Consider the following 24,572-nt stretch of genomic DNA (forward strand, 5'->3'; position numbering starts at 1 on the left):
CTAAAATTACTCATCTATTCAGTAAATTTCCACCTAGTATTTACTTTGTCCCAGGCACTAGGTGCTATGGATGTCTCAGTGAACAAAACAGGTAAAAATCCTTGCATAGCTATGATAGCTAGTCCTTGTATAGGTAAATGTCTTTCGCTTACTTTCTGGTAGAAAAGGACTATAAGAAAATAAATAAAAATAGAATAATGACAAGGAAAGCATGTTAATCTGCTTTCTATCACTGCAACAAAATACCTGGGATAATCAATTTATAAAGAGGAAAAATTTACTTTGGTTCATGGATTCACAGGTTTCAGTTTCATGGTTATATTTGGCTTTGTTGATTTTGGGTCCATGGCAAGAGCATGTCATGGCAGGGAGCTGTTCGTAGGGCAAAAGGTGCTCAACTTACAATTACCAGGAATTAAAGGAGAAAAAAAAAAAAAAAAAAACGGGTCAGGGCCCCAGGATCATCTTCAGGAGCCCACCCCAGTGACCTAACTTCCTTCCATCGGGCTCCACATCCAAGTAGTGTCTTCAGGGGACAATAAAGATCCAAACCAATGGGGAGGAGGGGATAGAGTCATCTGAGGAGAAGGTTTAGGTTGCTGTTTAAATGAAGTAGTCAAGGAGAGCTTCACAAAGAAGCTGACACTTGGATAGAATGGTAAAGAAGAAAGAACTGTCTGGGAGGATAGTATCCCCAACTAAGATCCAAGACAAGAATGTACTCGGTGTGCATTTTCACCACCAAAGGTCAGTATAGCTGGAGTGGAGGGAATGAGAGGGAAATAGAAGACTGTAAGTCAAGAGAGGTATTGACAGCCCAAATTGTACAGAACCTTGTAGAAACAAACCTGAGAGAAATTCAGCCCCATCCTCAGTACTGACAGTATTCACGGAAGGCATGTTTTGAAAGGGGAAGTGGATAGGATTGTATGGCTTGATAACTTGCTACAAGAGAAATGAAAGAGCACACTAGACAGTGTATATGATTTAGGGACAAATTTTACATGAAAGGGAAGATAAAGCAATATTTAAACTAATTAGTATAAGATTCACAATCATAAAAGGTATAGAGGCATTCCAGCCAGGAATGCAAGTTAAAAGATGACTTCAACTATTGAGGGTAGAGAGGGACTGAAGAAAGCAGAAATGTTAGAGCATTACCATGGAGATTTGGGATGTGAATGGTAAAGGATAAAGAAGCAGAATTTGAGGGTAACTGAGACTTCTAATTTAAGTGCATGAGTGGATGACAGTCTATAAATGAAAATAGGGAAATACAGAAATATTGGGACAAAGATAATTAGTTGTATTTTGGATATAGTGAGTACAGGATGCTTGAAAGATTTCTGAAACAAGCTATCTAATAGCTTGCTCATTCATTTGATTCCATTTTATTGACTAAGTTACTATGAGTCAAGCTCTGTGCTAGGAACTGTGCTGGATATTTTAAAATGTAGCCCTGGAGTATATGTACAGATTAAAGAGTCATTCACACATGTGATATTTGAATGTACAGGAATTAAGGAGAAGCTGTAAGAGGCTATGGAATGAAAAGAACCTAAAAAACCAAAAACTGTTAGGGATGACTATGAGGTGGGTATCTTGGATATTGTCTGTTCAAAAAGCCAGTAATTAAAAAATTAAGGAAACAGGAAAATACAGCAAGCTTCTTCTACTGGTGTATATTATTATTTTTAATTCCTCACTGTAATGATAAATCTGAATAAAAATGAAATATCTAATTAAAAATAATATGCTTTTCTATCCTTGTGATTTTCAAGGTACTGGAACACTATTATTAAAATAACTAATATTAGTTTATTAAAGACAGATGCTAGCCAGATGTAATCATGTATGCCTGTAATCCCCACACTTTGGGAAACTAAAACAGGAGGGTAAAAATATAGAGGCCACCCTGGGCTACATACCAAGACACTGTCTCAAAAAAATGACAGATACTAAATTATATTTAAACAATTGAATGCATAGATTTGAGGTTCATTGTCCTTGCTAGTAGAGTAAATATGTGGCAGCTTTTTTAGAAACATGCTTGATGTGTCCTCAGATTGGGTATCTAAAGCATGTCACATGGGATATGATTTGAATAGACTTTCATCTCCCATTGGAGTTTACTGATGAAATTTAGCAAATAGTAAAAATTGTATGTAGCTTTTGGTGGTTTTTAAATAGAAATGAGTATAGTGGATACCTCAAAGATCAGCTAACTTTACGCATTTATTGGGTTAGTAAATTTAATTTTCAACTACTAGTTGAGAATAAATAGCACAGATCATGAAAGACTAGCATAGGCCTAGAGACTTTGCCAGAAAGTCTGAGTAGACAAATAACTCAAGAGTCACATACCTAATAATTGTTAAGGCCAGTCTTCCAATACATGCACTATATCCAAAATCAGGATATTAATTAATTTATTGGGATGCTAATAAACTTCTTCAAATGTATTTTTTGCTAATTGTAAAGGAATAAAACTAAGAAGAGAATTATAATTAACTCACACTAGACTGGCACAATAATTCTCCAAGAAAATTACCATTTTTCAGTAAGTGTAATAAACAAGTTAATGAACAGGTAAATATTAATACATTGCAATAATTATTTATTCATGTAATTTTTAGGTTTCTCTTAGTTTTAGGGAAGTGGCCAGTAAATCCAGTGTTAGGAAGAGTATTTTGTTGGCTGTTTGCTTGTTTAGAAATAATACTTGAAAATGTTCTCAGCAAGAACTTAAAACAGTTGCTTTGGTGGAAGATTTTGCATTGTTCAAAGCTATTAAGATTTGCATACCTTCTATAAGATCACTAAGTATCTACTGAGAGCCTGTAATTTTCCTCACATTTATATTGAGAAAATTTTGAAGCACAAAAAATTGAAAAGAAATAAATTAAGCTTCTAAATTCCTAACATCACCTCTTTTTTCTGAAAACCTCATCATACAAGTAATAAAAATGAGGATATTCTCCTATATAGCCACACTAACATTATCTTCCCTAAAATAGTTAATGATTCTATAACAACATCTAATAAGCAGTTGGGATTTGTATTTCCCTTTGTCAGAAATGTCTTAAATAATTTTTGTGTACTTCTTTTATCCAGTACCCATTTCAGGCTTAAGTTTAGATTGATTGTTACATTATTTTAGTCTCATTTAATTTCAGTGCATCTAAAATCTGCTTTTCACTTAGAGTCTGAGTGGGCTAGTTGTCTTATAAAATGTTCAGTGTTTTGAGTTTTTAACCAATAATTTCATGACTGGTATATACTTTTTCACACTTAGCACATGTCAGGTTTGTGCAACTATTGGTGTTAATAAATTTAGTCGAATGAAAAAGACTAAAGATCATCTCAACTGTAAAAATAAAATTTTCCCTTTGCAGTTGGTGAGCACTGTAATGTGTAGGACAATACCTTGAAATCCTGTGAATACTCTGTTCTATAATAGCCTACTGAGTAATTTAAGAATCACTTGGTACTCCTTGTATAAATTATCATAGCGGGGAAGGAGTATAAAATGATGCTTTTCTAATGCTGTTACTGCTTTTAATTTAGTACCTGGTGTTCTTCGATCAGGTAGAGTGATTACTGTTTTCCCTTTCCTATCTCTCCTTCTCTTTGAGTACTATGGATTTTTCCTTGTAATTTGTTATATTTCTTTGCTATCATTTTCTTTCATTGCTCAAATTGTCCCCTAATTTGGCAAAGGAGAACCTTTTATGCCTGTTCTTTTTTCGTGTGTGTGTGTGTGTGTATATGTGGTGCTGGGGGTCGAACCCAGGGCTTTGTACATGCAAGGTAAGAACTGTACCACTGACCCACACCCCCAGCCCATTTCAATGCCTATTCTTATGTCCTTTGATATGAAACACTGAACCTTCAACCACTTCCTTGCTCAAAATATCCTGGGTTCCTTTGTACTTTCCCTGCAGTTATTTCTTACATGAGTCCTGCTACTATTAACAGATAATGGAATTTAGAAACTAAAATATGGAATTCAGTACCCTCACTATGGGCAAGTCATTGCTTCTAGACCTTTTTTCCTATCTAGGAAATAAAGGTTTGTTGTTGTTTTTTTTAATCTGTGAGTTTATATTGATATTTCCAGTTCAGATTCAAAATTACCTTTGTCTTATATTTGTATGTTTTGGCTTAATAGGGAGACCTGTCATCTCTCACAAATAAAGATTGTAAATAGCGTTTTCTTCCACTTGTCCTTTGGATTTTGGCTTTACAGTACAAAAACTTTGTTTACAGATTTCTTACCTAGGTCAATAGAGAAATTTACTGTTTTCTTCTAAGACTGACAGAGCTTCATTTTCAGTGTTTAAATCTCCCATCTGTTAAGAATGTATTACTCTGGTTTATGTTGGGAAGTATGGGTCCAGTTTCTTTTTTAGTGTCTAGTTGTTCAACATGAGGTGTTAAGAAATATCTCTTCCTCTTCATGCATGAATCTGTACTTGTGTCTTTTTCTAGACATTTTAACTAATCTGTCTGGCTGTCAACTTACGTGCCAGTACTTCACTGTTTTCATTACAGAGGCTTCTTGTTTTTGTTTTGTTTTTTTAACTTTTTAAAATGCTTATCAGGACATGTTTGTAGTATTTAATGATTGCATTCATCGTAGGCAGTTGGTACATGTATATAATACGTCTTTTGACTTCTTTTCTCCGTCCCACTTCCCTCCATCTCTTGGTCCTCTTGACATTTACAAAAGATCTATCACTCTTTCTACTGTCTGTCTTGTATTTTGTTCTTTAAGTTATTTATACTTTGGTTTCCTGTATTATATTTTGTACTGGTAGTTGTGTTTATTTCCACTGGTTGCTCTCCCTTCCCTCCAGGTTTTTCTAGATGTTCTTGCATGTTTTATATGAATTATAGAATCCACTTTTCTCAGTTTTTTGCTGAGAAAAACGTTTTTATTTTAATCATATTCAATTCATACACTTTCTTGGAGGGAATTGATGCTATGATATTACATTGTCATAGAACAAGTGGTATCTTTCCACTTGTTCGATTATTTTTGTGTATAAATAAATTTATTTATTTATTTTTGCATAGCTACAGGTAATCAAAGCATAATTCCTTTTCTGTCCTACTTAGAGATTTATGAATTCTTCCAAAAGTCACATAGGAGGCATAGTAGTGTTGCTTGAGGCCAATAGCTCATAAGAAAGGAAAGGTAGAGCTTCTTCTGGTCCTAGCATGTTGCCTTGGACTTCTGGACAGCCCATAGTTGTTTGTTAATGATATATAGGTTGCTGCATAAGTGTTTTGCTACATACATGTTTTCCTGTATATGTTCTTACCTGTTTTTATTTTGTAATAAATCTGTTTGTTTTTGTTCTCTGATTGGAGATGGGTAGACCTTAGGAAAACTGAAAAACATGTACTTCTCCTGTTCAAATTAGTCAGGTACAGTGAGCTAAAATGTCATAATCTGATTTTTTACCAGACAGTATAAGTGTCTCCCAAGAAGCATAAAATTTCTTCTATTATCTTCTATGTAGTATGTTATCGTTAGAAAAATTTGTAATTAATACATTTCATTTTTGTAATAAGTTGAACATTGTGGAGGAAATTTTTAAAAACAATCCCAGAACATTATTGCAAGCATTCTGAATACTAATGCTCACACTTAATACTGCATCGTAGCATATGAATCTGATAGACATGGCATAGAAGGATACATTCATTCATTCAGTGAATATTTGTGTCAACTCTTAAGCACCTACTGTGTTTCAGGTGTGCAGGCACTGTGGATGTGAAGATGAATAAAATCAGGGACCAAACACACGGGACCAATCCCCAACCACAGGGACCAGACACACGTAAATGGCTCGGGAAGTTCGTGGCTTACATTCCTGGGTTTCATTTCTGCTACTGCTTCTCACTCATTGTGTGACTTTGAAACTATTACCTTCAAATTTACTTTCGGAAGACCATTATTTCTTTTCTTTAAAGTGGGGTTCTCATTGTTTGTTACTTAACTATCTTAAAATTCTTTATAGTTGTTTTTTGTTTGCTTTGTTCTAACTTAAAAGACGTTCTAATTGTCCCAGTGTCATCAGTGGTGCTAGCAGTTCTAATTTTTCAGTCTTCTACCAAGACCCCTTAGAGTTATTAGGTTGTGGGAGTTTGCTTGTGTTTAGTCTGCTCATAGTTTGTGTTCCCAGCTGTATTGATGGAGGGCTGAACTATAGCAAAAACAAATCTGTCCAACTTGCCCCTCTATACTAGGGCACATAGTGGGGTTCTCAAGCCTCATCAGTTACCAGCTACACCCATCTCCCAATGAGTGGGCCTGGAAGCCAAGCCTTCCAGGAGTATAGGCTCCTGCCAGGCCTTTGATGCACCACAAATATTAAGCTGACACATATGTCCTGATGCCAAGGGGATTTAAACCTCTGCTGCCTAAGAAGCCTCAATGAGCTCTGAAAATTTCATGTTCTGCCCAAGCCCTTGGAGGAGGCCTACTCCCCTGCCCAGGTTTTTGCTCAATGTCAAGTGGAACAAAGCCCTTTCACCCCAACCCCTTTCCCTGAACACAGGCACTGCATCCCAGGAAAAACTTTCTCCTCATAAACTCTCAAGATTTACCCTCTTATCTTAGTTTTGTGGATTTCTAGACAAAAGTTTAACTACATGATTTCAAATTTTAAAATCATTAGAAAGAATGAAAAAGAAGATGCTCACATGAAAGACTAAATGGAAAGATTATCACAAAGGTTGAAATTGTGATGGTAAAATAAAATGAGCTGTAAAATTGAGGATCTGATTTCCCTGAACAGAAGAATGGTAAGACTTTGAGGTTAAAAGGCTTATCAAAACCCAGGAAAGAGTAATGATAAGAAAGACACACTTAGGGATAAAACACTGATTAAATTCTGGACTCCCTAGGTGAAGAGAAAATACCCCAGGCTTCTGGACAAGAGAACCAGGTTATCACATAGGAAAGAAAAATCAGATCAGTATTGTATTTCTCACCTAAAACACTAAATGCTGTATGGTAGTAGAATAACATATGTAGACAACCACAATAAAGATCTTCTCAGCCAGTGATCTGTTGTTCAAAGTATTATACACCAGGGCTGGGGATTTAGCTCAGCGGCAAAAGCGCCTGCCTGGCAAGCGCAAGGTCGTGAGTTCGGTTCCCGGTACTGGAGAAAAACCAAAAACAAAAAAAAAAAACAAAGTATTATACACCTGTCAGCAAAGGGAGATGTGTTTGAATACACAAGATTTTAGAAAGTAACCAAGTGACAACTGCTTTAGACATAAGACAAAACAGATCACTGACGACGAACCTTTTAGAGACAAGTACCCGGACTACAACCCAAAATGCACTTACTTACTGCAAAGTGCCAGCCCTGCAATTAAATCTAAATACTGAGGTTTTAGTTTAGAGAAAGCAACTCATACCTTAACATCTTTTGTCTTAAAAGAAAAATATAATAACATACATGCCATAGGTTCACCACCGCTGCATTAGCTTTTTCTGTTAGACATAGAGTAAAATATTAGAGTTTTTTTGTTATACAGTCCCTTTTTATTTTGTAAACTCAAAGTTAGCGCTTACTTAAATTCCCAAACATTTTCATCCACTTAACTAAATTTATGTGAAAGAGAAGTAAAATCTCTCTGAATGTTTAATTTTTATGTACAGCAAGGGAAGTATTGGGATCTCAGTTAAAGGAAGGTTCAGCTATTTTCTTTGGATAAATAATGAGTATGTTTATTACCATTAAAATTGGAAAAGTAACCCATAGTAAAATTGCAGTATTGGTAAAATTAAAAACAAATTCAAGATCAACAGGCAGAGGAAAAAAAGAAGTATTGAAATTGATCAAAAACAACAAAAAGAAAAAAGTAACAATGTAACTTGAATAGAGCAAGAGTTTTGTTTTTGGTTCCTGTGTACAAATTTGGTAAAGAACCACTTCATTGTAACACTGAGTCATCAAAGAAGTCTAAACAAAGTAAACTGTAGGGAAGCATCTAGTGTACACCCCTAATCCCCGCATTCTGGGAGTTTGAGACAGAAGAGTCATTAGTTCAAGCCTAGCCTGGCAATTTAGTGACTTAGCAAGCCCTGTCTCAAAAAAATTTTTTAAAGGCATGAGGGAGTGGGGATACAGCTCAGTGCAGAGGCCCCGGGGTTTAATCCCTAGTACCACCAAAGTAAGTAAATGAATAAGTAAAGGAAGTTGTAAAGAGAAAAAGGCCTACTCTGTAAAGGAATAAAGGCCAGGAGTCATTTGGTAGGGGGAGGCAACAGTGCTGGGGATATTAAACCTGGCCCTTCTTACTCAGCTGCATCCCAGCCTTAGCCTTTTTTTCCCCTCCCATTTTGAGATAAGATCTCACAAAATTGCTTAGGCTGGGCTTGAACTCATAATCCTCATGCCTCTACCTCCAGAGTGCTGGAATTACCATGCCCAGCTCAGGGGCCATTTTAATACATGGGTGTATTTATGGGTGTGAAAAAACACTGGAGAGAAGAGCAAACTTTTTAGGCAGAGTGACTGCAAAACAGAAATGAGCTGAAGTTCTAGGAACCACAGGGGCTGGCGAAATGAATCTGAAAAGTCCCTATATGAGTCAGTCTTCTTCACCCGTTAGTTCTTTCCCAGAGGACTTCTGCAGTGTAAGCCGTGACATGGGAAATGGAGAGTTCCCATAATCTCTCAAGTTTCTCGATTAACTGCCTTATCTTTGCAACACTTGAAACAATAGGCTTACTACAATTAACTAAAGTAGCAACAGCAGCCCAGCTCAACTAGCGCCAACTCCTGATTTGAACAAAGACATCACCCTAGCTTTCCTAATGAGGAAGTGGTGACCTTCTTCTGGGAGTAAGGATTTTCCATTTTATTCTTTTCTATTACATGTCTAATAGTTCCAACCTATAATCAAAATAGGAGGTGTGTGAATAAGTAGAAATAAATGCAGCATAACCAAATGAAAGATCAATAAAAACAATTGTATAGCTCAATCTGTTGGAATTAACAGACATGAATTTTAAAATATCTGTTATAATTTATGAGGAAACAAGCAAGGTAAATGAAAAGTGGAATATGTCAGTAGACAAATGAAACCGCCCCACCTCCCCCAAAAAAGAAACTACAAGAAATTCTAGACAAGAAAAATATAGTGGATGGCATGAAAATAGCAGGTAAGGTTCATTGAAAGAAAGGATCATGGAATTCTGGGGGAAAATAATAGGAATTATCCAAACTGAAGCACAGAGGGGAAACCTAAGAGGAAGAAATTATTAGATGTAAGTATCCATGTGATATGGATTAAACATGCATAACTGGAGTTTCAGAAGAAAGAGAAAATGAAGTGGAAAATATTTGAAGAAATAATGTGACAGTTCTGTGACTCAAATAAAAGAGGCTGCCTTACAGACATTAAAAGCCAAGCAGAGCCGGGCGTGGTAGTGCATGCCTGTAATCCCAGCGCTCCAGAGGCTGAGGAGGGAGGACTTTTGCAAGCTCAAGGCCAGCCTGAACTACACAGTGAGACCCTATCTCAAGGGAAAAAAAAAAAAAAAAAAAATCTAAGCAGACCCCAGAAGAGCATATATAAATGAAACCATAGCTAGGCTAGGGCCAGGGATATAGCTCAGTGGCATGAGCGCCTGCCTGTAAATGCAAGGTCGTGAGTTTGATTCCCAGTACCATATAAAAAAACAACAGCAACAACAAAACCCTACCAAAAACAAGGAGACTATATCTAGGCCATACATAATTAAACTAGAAAAAAAAAAGGAAATATAAAGAGAAAATTATGAAAGCAGCCAGAGGAAAAAAGATGCATTATATTCAAGGGAATAACAGTAAGGCCTTTGTTCTAATACAGAACAATGGAATAAAATCATTTTTGAAAAAAAGTGACAATCAGCCTAGATTTTAAAACCCAGTAATAACATCCTTTCTAAATGAATGTACAAATGAATGCACTAAAGTTTTTTTGGGTAAAAAACAATCACCAGCAGATTTACCCTACAAGAGATTCTGGAGGGGTGACTAGATTCATCAGTCTGAAGAAATATGATCTCAGATGAAAACGTCCATCTGCAGGAGAGAATAATACTAGAAAGGATAAATATGTGGGTAAATATAGACTAATTTTTTAAATTCTCTTAAGACTAAGGACATTTTTTGTTTTTTGTTTTTTTTTTTTTTTTTTGGTTTTTCTCCGGTACCAGGAACTGAACTCACGACCTTGCGCTTGCCAGGCAGGCGCTTTGCCGCTGAGCTAAATCCCCAGCCCCTGAGCTAAATCCCCAGCCCCAAGACTAAGGACATTTTTAAAAGTATACTGATAATATGCTTTGTCAAGTAGAAGTAAAATATAAAATGGTGGTAGCTTAAAGGTAGAATAATTGGAGTGATACTGTTTTAAGGTGGTTATATTGCTTTTGTAGTGGAAATTTCTATAACTCAAGGTATGCTAAATTGAGGATATATGTACATATATACATATATAGAGAGACGGGGTTAGCCATTAAGAAAGATGAAGCGGTGTGGCTAAAAAGCCATTAGGATCATAAAAGAATAGCAGAGATACTTGATTATTCCAGAAGAATCCAGGGGAAAAAAAAAGCAAAGAATAAAAATAAATGCAGTTAAATAGCAAGATGGTAAATTTAAACAAAACAGTAGCAGTAATTGCATTATATGTAACTAAGCGTTGAAAGGCAGAGATTATCAGACTGAACAATATTATTTGCTGACAAATTTATTTGTTTTATTCTTTTTTATCAATTGATTCTTTTTTATATTAAAGAAAAAGAAACAAAAAACAAAATTCCAAAGCAGTATGAGAGGAGGGTAACAATGGTTAACACATTACATATTGTTATCTTTAAATTAGTTACTGAGTACGAGATATCAGCATTTAATTTTCCAAACAGTATTAGCACAGACCTGTCTTTTCAATGAACTGAGAGAAATTAGTAGTATAGCTATCTTATTAGTAGTACTTAACTATCATATATATATATCTTTCCTTTTGCTTTTCCTGTCCTTTTTTCCCATTCCTATAAACCAGCTTTTCTTTCTTTTTGAAGTTTCTTCCCATTTTACAATATCTGTTGAACATTTTGAATCATATTTACTCTTTCAACCTCTCACACTAGGGAAATAATACAATGTTTACACATGTGTCTGGTTTGTTTCACTTATGAGTATGGACTCAGATTGCATCCATTTACCTATAAAAGTCTCCAGTTTATCATTCTTTATGGCTGAGTATCAATTTATTCTATAGATATTCTGTGTCCTTAAGCTCATTTGGAGATTTTCTAAATTTAAAATAGTCCATGATAAAAAGTTGGACATTTGAACTACATTCCTGCACAATGAATATATTTAATAAATATGTAAATATATAATTTATAATTTAATGCAGGCAGGAAAGAGAGTTTGGTCTGAAAATCTGTTGGCAAAATTCTTTTTCAGCAATGATCACAGATTTTTTTTTTTAATGCCTTTATATGGTTTGGACAAGACCCACTTACATTGTGGAGAGCAATATACTTTATTCAAAGTCTACTTCTTTACATGTTAATTCCATCCAAAAAATATCTGCAAAGAAACATCTAGAATAATGTTTAACCAGATATCTAGATATAGTGATCTAGTCAGGTTGACACATAAAACTGACCATCATAGCAAGCTACTGATTAGGATCTTTCACTCATCATTACACCTTAACAAAAGTGAAATGAGATACAGATTTTTTTAAGTAAAATTTACTTAAAATATGAAGTTACTTGAGTTCATATTTCTTTAAACTTATTATTCCTTTCCTTTGTTTACCTTAAGCAGACATGTATGGTTATCTTTTTAGACAATACTTCCAAATACTATCTTAACTTAAAACTAAAATTACAACATTGAGTAATCCACTTTTTAAAATTCTAGTTCTCAACACATTAAGTTGAAAGTAAAATAATTTATTTTCATTGTTATATAAGCTGAGGGTATAGATTTTGAAAGTGCTTTGTTTTTGCTTTTACAGTTACTTTTTATTTCCAACTAAAGTTACTTTCTGATTGGATATTAAAATCAATATTTAGTTTAGGCCAGTTTTATGGCAATAAAATTATAATAGTGAGAATACACACGTAAGATACTGCTAGTTCCTGAACCTCACTGTGTGACCACACTTGTTTGAAAGCAGGTGCGTCATCCCACACTGCACTCAGTGATTGTGCTAGGAGTTTTATAGATGGAGGGCCTGGAAATGGACATTCCACCCTTTATTCTATGTACGTTTTCTTTATTAAATTCTTACAAGGATCTCTGTGACTTACGTACTTTCCAGTATGTTTCATTCATCTTTTTAAAAAATTTGTAATGCAAAGCTGCTATTAATGGAAAAAAAAGAATGTCTTTCTATCAGAATTGCCATAAAGACTTTAATGTGCTGGAAGTAAAACCTGGTTCATTTGCTCTATAGTTGTTTGTTTGTTTGTTTTCCCCAGAAAAGGGTCATTTCTGTTTCATTAGACTGTTGAAGTTAGAAATCATAATTTATTCACCTTTTTTCAGTGGTGCGCAAGTAGTCATGATATTAGTCAGTTGAACAAAGGTAGTGTATTACTTCATACTTCAATAGCTAACAATAGATATTGAAGGAATTTTTTAAGGAAATACGAACTAGTTTTTAAAATATTTATGGTACTTTGCTTATTTTTAATATACTTTCCTAAAGTAATAAAAATCAATTGTTTTGTGTTGGTATTACTTAATCCTTTTTTATACTTTAAGAAAAATTAGTTAAATGCTTATAAAAGATAGGAACTAACATTTCATACTAGGAATTTTGCTAATTGGTGTCAACAGATATTGTAATTCTCAGCTTTAACAGTCTTGTGCAATGGCTTTTGATGTTATTTGAACAAACTAACTCACTTATTAGTTTATTGATGGAAAAGTAAATGAAACCCACAACAGCGTTTACTTTTAACATGAGCATGACTTTGAACCAGTATGTTACAGATGAGTTGCAATGTAGTATATCCTTAAAGGCTGCTTATTACCAAAAAATGCAATAGAAAACATTGGGAACAAAAAGACAAGTCCACACATAAGGGGATAATTCTCAAGATTAGCACTCAGTGTTGTCATCCTGAAGGAGAGAATCAGGGAAATTATTTTTTCTCGAGACACTTAATGGTAATTGAATAAATAGCAGGATATGTCATAGTATAAGGCCAGATCAAAGAGATATTTGAACAGATTTTTTTCTTTTGAGAAAATAAGGAAGTAGTGATTCCTTTTGTAGCTTTGATTATATTTCTTTATAAAACTTGATAACCTCAAGTCGTAAATAAAATTACCGTGGAAAAAATAGAACAAAGTCCAGACAATGCTATAATTTTTGAGCTGAGGGCAAGATATGGATGCATTCTGCACTGTTTCTGGACACCACTTGAATGAGAAGATTGGCTTATCTAACATTAAGTCAAGTGAACTAGCTAAGCTAACGAACTGCTTCTGAGCAGAAAATTGTTGATACAACTCGAAAGTATACTGCTTATGAGTAAAGCTTTCTTTTTGCAAACTATATGAGTGATATCTCACTGACATAAAGGTTTTCAAAATAAAATGATTAGGCCTAATAACTAAGTATTCACAATTTTTTTCTTTCCATAGGGAATATCAGCATAGAAAGAAGGCCTCATAACCATCAGGTAGATTCAGCACCAATGGTAAGCCAGTCTCTTTCTGCATTGTTAAAAGTTGATAAGAAACTGTAAAATTATGCTGGTTACAGGGACACACAGTGGCATTGTAGAAAACTGTAATACCTTCCTTTTGCCAAAAGTTATATCCCTGCAAGAAAATTAACCTCTTGTTTTCTAGTTAATGAAGAAAACTTTGCAGTATTTGCCAAAATGAAGTAAAATACTGTTTTTTATATGTATTTGTTTGTAGGAATTTTAACTTAAAATGGTTTTAATAAAGTAATGTAAACCTATGCAAATTGATGTGCATATGCTTTTATTAAAAATGAATGTTATTTTGTATGGTAGTATTGTTACAGAGTAAGTGGTTATAATAGTGAGAGAACAGTATAATGTTTCATTTCTCTTACAGATTACTTGGCTTTAACACTATAGAAGGAAATCTTACCATTTGTTTTTCTTTTACTGTCAGACAGCAAAGGGCATTTAATTAAAGTACTGTTTGCTATGTTTAAAACATACATTATAAAAGGAAAAGAATTTGAGCTTCCTTTTAGTGTCTGCATGTGTTTTTATGAAATATACATCAACTGCTAGTTGCTGGTTGAAAGATTCATAAGGTGATGTGGACCACACTGCATCTTAATTTTCCTTCAACATAATGTCATTTATTATCTTTTCTATGCAAGTCTTTCAAGTACTTCGTGCAATTTAGTATTTCCTGTTGTGAGAAAGATTTGATAAAACCTTTTATAAGAAAAAAAGACAATAATAAGCTGTGTTTGCATTTTCTTGATGATTAATAATAACCTCACTGGAAAATTGACTCCATTTTCTATCTGTAATAAATCTTAATGACTGGCTGACTTCACGTGTTGATAATTTATCTGTGAGTCTCCAGAAAAGACTAATGTATGAGGAATTAGTCATTAGCATAATCAGAAGAAGTACTTAGCTATAGTATGTTTTTCACTTATCCTAGTTAGAATTCTCAGAGTAACTATAACATTACATAAGTTTGAATTATTAAGAATTATCAAGAATTGAAATATTAAGAATTAAAATTAGCAATTGAGGAAATGTATAATGTATTTGAGAAATATAATCAGTTAAATTATTTTACATGTGTTTGAAATTTGTTTTATTTCCACCAGCTTTCTTGTGGCACCTGTTTACATTTCTGCTTTGTTTATACTTCTTGGAACTCAGAAAGCACAGTCTGGCACAGTTTTCTTGTTGTACCCTATAAGCTGATTGCTGATCATTCCATGATAATTAAATGATGAAGTAGGAGAGCACAAATTTTTGGATTTAAAATTTTTATCTTATAAAAGCTAATGCACATGAACTTATGAGAAATAATAGTTTTAATATTTACAGTAATCCCTTAATGATATCAGAATAATTTCTTGAATTAGGAACTAAACCTAAGGCATAATAGTTTAGGTATTGCTTGTATTTTGATGAGGCTTTTCAGGTTGGGTTATGAAATGGTAGCTTCTAGTGTCCTCCAAGCTGTCTTTAGTTGCCCAGGTTTTTACTTGAGCCCACCTTCCTATTGATACATTTTTCTGAGGAAGACTAGCTACTCTTCCTTTGTATCACTTTACTACAAACAGTCTTTATCAGTGAAGACTTTTGCAGAAGAAGATGTTTAGAATAAGGGGAAAAGGAAGAAGCTTATAAAAATTTAACAAGGTAAAAACTTTTAAGTCCAAAATCTGTGCTCTCCTACCTCCTACCAAAAGGGGGAATACAATAAATTTAGTAACTTCAGGAGCAGAAGCCTGAGAAAAAATTGCATGTGCCAGGATTTTTCACCCTTTATCTAACCCCGTTTCCAGCTTCTGTCTTTACCCACTATTGCTTCACTTCGCTCTTGTTCCAAGTGCCGGGTGGCTCATCTAGGAGTGCTACATAGATCCTAGTTGCAGCTCTTTAGCAGGTGAGGGAAATGAGTAGCTGAAAATTTCTTAAGCCTCTGTTCAAGGAAATGATGTATTTCTTGATAGTCCAAGTTGCTATTCTGAATGAACTTTTCTGTAAATTTATGGTTATAGGGGATAGTTTGATCCTATAGCGCTATAATATAATGCAGTGTCCCTTAAGTAAATATAGATTAGCCTGAGAACAAAACCACCCGTCCCTTTGTTATATATTCCCTCTCACTCTGTTTAACATACTCATTCCTTTTTTTGTTTTTCATTTATTACGTGAGCTTTGTTTTTTTGTTGTGTGTTTGTTGTGTATTTCTGTCTTTCTGACACAAATAGTATCCTGTTTTTGAGATGCGTTTAATAGAAAGTGAAAAAGAAAATCTCCACATGGCGTGACCTTCCTCATCAAAAAGAATCAAGTACATTTTCAAGTTATTTTTTCCAAAAATATAAATTGGGTGTTGAATTATCTAAGTATGCATATATTTTTCAGCTGTCATTGCTGACAACATTTTTTTATTATTTTGGTATAAGCTTTTACCTAAAAACATTATAGAAGTTGATCATCTTTATCATCTAGGATTAGTGTTATATAAGAGATACTACTGCACATTAGCCTGATATTTATTCTTTTGTAGAGGCAGCCTGTTTGACCTTCTCATATACTGTATTATACATTTTATTTTCTTTGTACCCAATATCCTAGTTCTGATTTGATGGTTAAATGTCGCTTTCTTCTCACTGATTTTTTTCCCAAACAATATTCACTCAAGCACTGCAATTTTATAGAAAAAACAAATAAGGCATGCAACAATCAAAATGTTACATTATATGAAAAGAATTAGATCACGCCTTTTTAAGAACTAGTCCCTGCACTTACTTATAGCCTTTACTAGATTAAGGATATTGTTAGCCCAGATTAATCAGAGGTCATGTCTGAAGTCTGAAAGGGCAGGTGTAAAAGTTAATAGTTAAGTCAGGCTGGGCTTACATTCTGTATTTAAATGAAGGACTTATTTGCAAATCAAAGAGAAACAGCAGCTAACAGTAAGTATTATTAAAACATACCTGCCTTTAATGTAGAAATATGCATAGCAGATTTTAAAGCTTTTCATGTTTTCTGACAGAATTATTATGCATGTAAAATACATTGAAACATAGTAGACCATGCTAAATATAAAAGGTATGATTGAAAAATACAGTGAATGTTTAAATTCTTCTTTATGAGAGTGAATGATACATTGCTATTAATCCCTGTCCAAATACAACCCTTGCTTCAAACATGCCTATCTCACCATTCTTGCCACTTTGTGAAGCAGCTCTGGAAGTCCTGTTTTGTGTGTTTAAGAAGTATGACTTAAATATGATGAATGCTGCTGCTGCTGCTGTGTGCCATCCAACAGAAAGGCAAGCTCCTAAAATCATTACATTGTGTCCTCCTCCACATTACTCACCAGATCCGGCAGCATGTGACTTCTGGCTCTTCCCCAGAGTCAAAGTGACCATGAAAGGTTAACATTTTGAACAGATTCAAAACACCAAGGCAGCCACAACAGTGCAACTAATGTCATGAGAAGGGACTTGCAGAACTGCTTTAGAAGATGGGTAAAACAAGTGGCATAAGTATGTTCAAAGGAAGGATTAATGGCAATGTATCATTCATTTACTGTAAATATTTTTAAATTTTAGCACACACCATACCTTGTATTAAACGATTTTAGTGATTTGAAGAATATTGATTTTTTAAATCTTTTCCAGGGAAAATGGATATATAAAATTCTAATATCAGTATGGTCTGTTCTAATTAATCACCTCATTTTTTGTAAAAGTTTCTACATTTCAAATCTGTAGTAGTTAATATTACTCCTTTACAAGGATGCAGTGTGATCCTGCAATGTGTTTGTTGAAATCCATTTCCATTTCCAGATCCAACAAATGGATTTTTGCAGTCTCTCAGAAGCCTGTACATCTACTAAAAGAGGTTCAAATAAAACTCAAAACATCTCATCAGGATTATACCAACCATGTAATTTATCTAGCTATTCTTTTAATTATTAAATTTTAAAATATACTCAGTTGACTTGAATTTTATATGTTTAGCCAGAGTTATTCTTTGTTATAAGACCAGTTATATAAGCCATTCATTCATACTGCGGTTAACACTCCTAAGTTTTCTGAGGGTCAGTTGATAAGTCTTTGTCACATAATTTATCAGTAGCAAACTTTAAAAATGTTGTAGGTTTATTTTGTTATTCTGAAAATATTTCTGACATGTCCATGATGTTGCTTACCCTTAACCCTAAAATTATTCATAAATATTCTGATCTGAATCATACATATTACATTTTATTCTGTGTCTTTTAAAGTATAAGATATCCATATTTATTTTGCAATATTTTAAGCTGTTACTGTTGTTAGATTGTCATTATCTAGGCCTTTCTTTAGGTTCAGAAGATCACTACATATTGCATTATTATCGTTGTAAAATGATTGTTTCAAACTTTAATATAATACTTGGGATAGCTTTTTATGTATAAAGGTATGAGCTGAAATGAAATGTCTTGATTTGAAGGGCACACTTTATTTTCTCTAATCTGTGGCATTTTCCAGGAATTCATAATATGTAAACTGAGGTGAATGTGCCCCAATAAAACTCATAAAATAGAACCTATGGCCGATCTCTTCCTGTAGGTAATTGCAGGGTGGAGAGGGAGCCCATAAACTATAAGCTTTTACAACTTAAGTTGTAAAAGAACTTGTTTTCATTTCTCAATAAAGTAGCAACTCAAAGCAGTTCTATTTGAATTTCTCTTGAAATTCAAATAAAGTCAAAATAGATTCCCTTTTAAGGACACTTGTAGTTGTCTATAACATTTTTCTTAAGTATCTGTACACTAGGATTTTTTCTTGAAGAAATTGTAAATTATTAAGTTTGCATTGATTTTTCTCAATTAGCATACTCTACTAACATTTGTTTTCCTTAGATTTTTTTGCCTCTAATTTCCTTTGGTTTTTCTAAATCTTTTTACCTGACAATCTTAAAGTTCTAAAAAGTTCATATTACTGAGTAACAGTAATTACATATAGTAACAGTGGTTTGAACTATATTTTCTAAATTATCAGTAGATGTACAGTGCGCATAGAGAAGTACTATCCAAGCACTATAGAAATATATAATACATTGTTTATATGTATACACTATGTCTTTAAGTAACTCTTGGACTCATTAGCAAAGTAATCTGTAAACAGACAAGCTTAACATATGAGATGAATAACCAAACTTGAGAGCAATTACAGAAGGATTGTCGTGTCACCAACACAGTTTGCACACAAGTAGAGAGAAATGGGATAGGCCAGAGTGCTGTGGAAATTCCTAGGACTGGAGTAGTTTGAGAAGGCTGCTCAGAGTTGGTAGTTGCTCAACTGGATCTTAAAAGGAGGATGAATTTAAAAAGGAATAAGATGTTCTAGACCAGAATAACAGTGTAACGAAAGATCATAGAAGGAAGGTGCACAGTTTATGGATACGTAGACAATTTGAATGAAGCAGAGTAGATGAGATAATGGGAGATTAGAAAAGGCACCTTGGGTATGATTTATAAAGAGTATTGAGTGTTACATTGACAAAAACATTCAGTATAAGCAATAGTGAATGCAAACATTTGACATGGGAATAATATGATCAAGGGGGTTAGGTAAGTGAATGTTGAAGCTACTAAAATTCACATTTGAGGTGATACTGGACTGAATAAGGGATAATGGAAATAGAAATATAGAGGTATGCTTATGAAAAAGATATAGAGATTAGAACTGATTAAAAAGGACTGTATTTCTAGATACAGTCTATATTTAAAAGGTTGTAAGAAGAGCCCTTATAAGAAGATACACAGAGAGAAGACATAGGAGATCAGGAATAGTATCACATCTTAGAAGCCAAAAGGGGTATGAAAGTAGATGAAGTGCTGTGCTATTGTGTGGAGCCAGAATTGTCAGAAGAATGGTAGCAGGGCCCTGGGAGGAAGCTGTATGGTCACACTAGGTGTGATGTACTCAAAGCAGTTCAGAAAGCCTATTATGAAAAGAGAATGGAAAATAGAACAGTAATGAATTCAGCCTTGTGGATATGCTGCTGACTTAGTTTGGCCAAAGACAACTGGTATGAGATAAATCTGTATAGAATGTAAAATGTTTCTCTTTTTTTATATTTAAATGTGCAAGAGAAAATTTTGGGATGCTGAGTAAACTATTTGGATGTAGGATATAAATTTAGTGGTACTGGCATTGCTATTATTATCAAATAGTATTCCATTCAAACTAAACGTTTGCAGAAGAAAGCAACATGAATGGTATAACATTATAGGTGCAAAGTGGATAGCATCTTGACAGAAGAGCTGAGTAGGACAGACCAAGGTCCCTTTCTTTTCTAATTAATAAAATAGGGTTGAAACTGATCATAAAGTCCACTTTTAAGTCTATAGTTCTGTGAATCTTTTTCAGCTTTTACTGCTTTAGGACAATGTAGTAAAGTAGAAAAATGAAGCATCCTTTGAATGGTCACTTATCACCTCGGTCATTTCCATCTGTTCTCAGGACTCAGAATTCTTAGTAGATATTATAGATATGGCAGTTTTGTTCGCCAGGTCAAGTAATGAATGCCCGACATCACCATTACTATTGGAAACCTCATGCTGCTTAATTAGAGGACAAAGGTTGGTTGTTTTAAGTGGAGCACAAACTTGTCTCTTCTCTGCAGCACCTGATCTCACCAGTACGTGATGAAATGATGAAACAGTGGGATATGGTGTCAAGACAAATGTGAAATTTTCCCAGTACACAGAGAGTATGTGTGCAGTACAGCGTGAAAGGAAGAGCACTCCTGAGGCTGCCTACTCTTTTTTTGGTCTTTTCAAACTCTTGCTGTTTTTCTTAACACAAGGAAAGTGATATTTAGTTATATGCACTGAAGTTGAAGAACAAGCTAATGAAACCATAAATCAAGGATAATTTAAAAGAGCATAAATATTGTAAGATAGTGTATCCAAGCATATAAAGCCAAAAGAAATTAAAACTGTTCGATTTTAGACTCTTGTTGAAGCGCTTTCTTAGTTAAGCCAGTGGGATCCATACAGTGTAAGTGCATAGTGCAACGCCTAGCACACAGTAGTGGCTTAGCCTTTAGCTATTAGTTTTACCCTCTATACAAAGTGGTCTGTGTATCCTTGATGAATTTCATTAATTTATTTTTGACTTACTAATGTTCTTAATGTAATTAATTAATGTAATGTAATTAATTAATGGAACATTAATTCCATAATGTTCTTTATCCTGTCATCATTTCAGTATCCCCAATAGTGAGATCAGTGCAGCATAGCATTGGCTAACACAGTGACACCCTCTGGTATAGCCACATAATTGGATTGCAGATTAACTACATGCATGAAGATTAAATGGATAGTTGGGTGTGGTGGCACACCCCTGTAATCCCAGCACTCTGGAGCCTGAGGCAGGGGGATTGCTGCAAATTCGAGACCAGGCTGAGCTACAAAGTGAGCTCAAGGCCAGCCTGAACTGCATAGCAAGACTCTATCTCAAAAAGACAAAAAAAAAAAAAAAAAAGGTTAAGTGGATAAATCTCTAGAGGAAATAAAACTCAGTGTCTTTCTATTGAAACTTTTTATTGAAAGTTTCTTGTCACCAAATCTGTGACTTGGTAGTATCTTACAGAAATGTGGGCAGACTTCTCTGGGGGCACTTTTTGGACTCAGAGCATATTTTACCAAACCTGGAAATAAATTTTTGCTTTTATAAATAGAATTAGAGTTTTTCCATATTTGCTTTAGAAAATATGGTCACATGTATATCTGTAGGTATTCTACAGAAATATTTTACTATAAAACTATTCCTTTGTGATAATTTGAAGAACTTAAGAGTTGAATAATAATTATTCCTAACATTATTGAGCACTTCGCAATACCAAGCACTGTGCAAAATGTTGCAGTTATTTCATGTGATTATTGTAACTCTGTAAGATAAAGGTATTGTAGATAAAGGTATTATCATCATCATCACCATTTGTCAATGGGGAACCTGAGAAAAAAGGGTCTTTCTTTTCTTTATCTAGAAACATTTAAATTCAGTGTGCTAGTGCATTATGATAAATAAGCCAAAAATACTAACTCTCCAAAAGCAAAATCAGTTTACATTAATAAACCATGTTACTCAGCAGCACAAGGCAGATTTTTGTGGAAATTAGGAGCAATTCAAGTAATATTAACAGCAGTTAACACTTAGGAAACAATTCATAGTTTGAGAAGTCTGCATGCTGTTTATTATCTCATCTGATCTGTGTAACATCAGTGTAACTTTTAATGAAATGAGGCAGAGCATATGGTAACAAAAGCTGAATAGCCAAGCACCAGAATGACAGCTAAAAAGGGCCATGATTTGAGACAAGCCTAGTGTAGATTCTTTCATCTTAAAAAATCTGCCAGGGAAGCTATCTAAGAGAGTCGATTTCTACCATATTTCTTAGAAAATATCCCATTCGCACACGAAGAAATTTCAAACAGATAATGATTTGAGGTTAGTGGATAGAATCTTAGCTGATTTCCTGGGAAGCCTGGTGCTTCAGTTTTAATAGCTGTGGGGTGCGTTAAAGACACGTAAGTAGCAAAGAGTAATCTGGATGTGAGAAGAGGATCTTGGGGTTTGGTGGGAAGAAAGAGGCCCAGAAGCTGTGGTTTTTCTAGTGCACTGGCAGAGTCACCTGTGACCTTGAGAAAGGAAATTACAGACACCTGCTATACCTCAAACTATGCTACCCACATGCCACAGACAGCTGTTTAAAGAACAGGAGTGAAGGAATGGAAGAGGTAATTATGAGTGTCACCCATGAATGAGCTGGTGGAGCTTCTTTAATACCTAAGCATGAATGATTTCCCAGCTGATGTTCTAGCCTTAATTATGCTTTTCTTTCTCTATTCTACTAGAAAAAAATCTTTATAATAAGTACCATAGCTGTTGCTATTTGGTAACCTAAAGAACCTAAAATGAAGTATAGTTCCATAAACTCCTATCTTCCCCAGGGCCCTCACTGGTCCTTTCCACTTTTAACTTTCTATCAGTACTAACTACCAGCTACTTGATTCCCACTAACAAGTCTTGGTGATTTATCAGGCTTTTTTAGTTCTTTCATGTCCCACGTGTGTTGCTTTCTCCTTCCTTTATATTTCCATAGTCTAACCTTTTTTGTCCATTATCATAACCAGAATCAAGACACTTCTCTTAGACACAAAAAGCTAAGTATTTTTACCGCTTTATCCATCATGCATCACTTCACTTCTCATAACAATCATTGTTGTGTTTTTATAATAGCTTTACTAATTATAGTGTGTGCAGTGTAAACTTCATTTTTTTAAAGTCTATATTTCAGTGGTTTTGAGTTTATTAACAGAATTACACAACCACCACAACCATCTATTTTTAAAACATACTCGTTACCCCCCCAAAAGAAATCCCATGCTCATTAGCAGACATCTCCCACTATTTCCCTATTCCCATAACCCCTGACAGCTAGTAATATTCTTTCTGTTTCTATGGATTACCTCTACTACACATTTTATATAAATACAGCCTCTTGTGTCTGGCTTCCTTCACTTAGCGTGATGTTTGCAAGGTTCAGCCTTGAAACTTGTATCAGAATTTCAGTCCTTCCCATGGCCAAGTAATACTTCGTTATTTGTATATGTAACATTTTGTTCATCCACTAAACCACTGATGGGCATTTGAGATGCTTCCATTTTTTAGAGTTTGTAAGTAATGCTCTCAGAACACTCACATATAAGGTTGGTTTTGTTGCTTTGTGGGCATAGTATTCAACTCTTTAGGAAAATTGCTGTGTCATATAGTAACCATGTATTTAATATTTTGAGTAACTGCCAAAGTGTTTTCCAGACTACCTGAACCACTTTAAAATCCTGCAAGTCATGAATGAGACTCCAATTTCTCCACATCCTCATTTGTTAGTATTTTTTATTATTATAGCTGTCCTAGTAGATAGGAAGTAGTAGGTCATAATTTTGATTTGCATTTTTCCATAATAACTAATGATGTGATCATCTTTTGAGATGCCATGTGAATATCTTCTATGTAGAAATATCTAATGGAAATCTTTTGCCCATTTCCTAATTGAGTAAATTAGCTTATTATATAAATGAGATATATTTTTGAATTAACATATTGTGTGTATAAGATTTGGAGTTTATTTTACCAAACTTAAATATAAATGTCTATTTTTTACTTAGAAAATTTGTTCATATATATATTACTTTGGGTATTGTATAGAAAATGCTGTGCTTTTATAATAGAAGAATTTTTTATGTGTGTGGGTACCAGGAATCAAAATCAGTTTGCACTTGCCAGACAGGCGCTGTGCTGCCGAGCTGTATCCCCAGCTGAAGCACACAATTTTAAAAATTTTATAAGGTCCAATTCATCTATTCTTGTCACTTTTGCTTTTTATGTCCTATCTAAGAAACTGTTGCCTGATCGAAGATCACAAAGATTAAATCCCATATTTTCTTAAGAGTTTTATACACTTAGGTCATACTTCTAGGTCTGAATCAATTTCAAATTAATTTTTGCTTATGGTGTAATTTAAGGATTTAAGGGTCCATCTTTACATTTTTGCATGTGGTCATCCACTTGTGGCAGCACCATTTGTTCAGAAAAGTGGACTTTCTTCTCATTTAGAAGTCTTGACCTCCTTGTTGAAAATCAGTTGATCATGAATGGAGGCACTTAATCTGGACTTCCAGGTCCTTCACATTGATGCATGTACTTGTCCTTTTGTCGGCATTATATTGATTTAATTTCTATACTTTTGTAGTGTTTCAAATGGGGTTATATCTTCTAAC

The 24,572-nt window shown here is 34.3% G+C and overlaps 1 protein-coding gene across 2 annotated transcripts in view; it reads left to right on the plus strand.

Moving 5' to 3' along the window:
* Ahi1 (Abelson helper integration site 1) overlaps positions 1-24,572 on the plus strand; it is a 183,112-nt gene that overhangs the window by 98,127 nt on the left and 60,413 nt on the right. For both annotated transcript variants that reach the window (XM_005390486.2, XM_013517380.1), the window contains exon 20: positions 13,689-13,744. In XM_005390486.2, the coding sequence (XP_005390543.1) occupies positions 13,689-13,744 (56 nt within the window). The remainder of the gene's footprint in view (positions 1-13,688; positions 13,745-24,572) is intronic.

Source organism: Chinchilla lanigera, unplaced genomic scaffold (assembly GCF_000276665.1).
Source record: "Chinchilla lanigera isolate Chin_1 unplaced genomic scaffold, ChiLan1.0 scaffold00038, whole genome shotgun sequence".
Taxonomy (NCBI): Eukaryota; Metazoa; Chordata; class Mammalia; order Rodentia; family Chinchillidae; genus Chinchilla; species Chinchilla lanigera.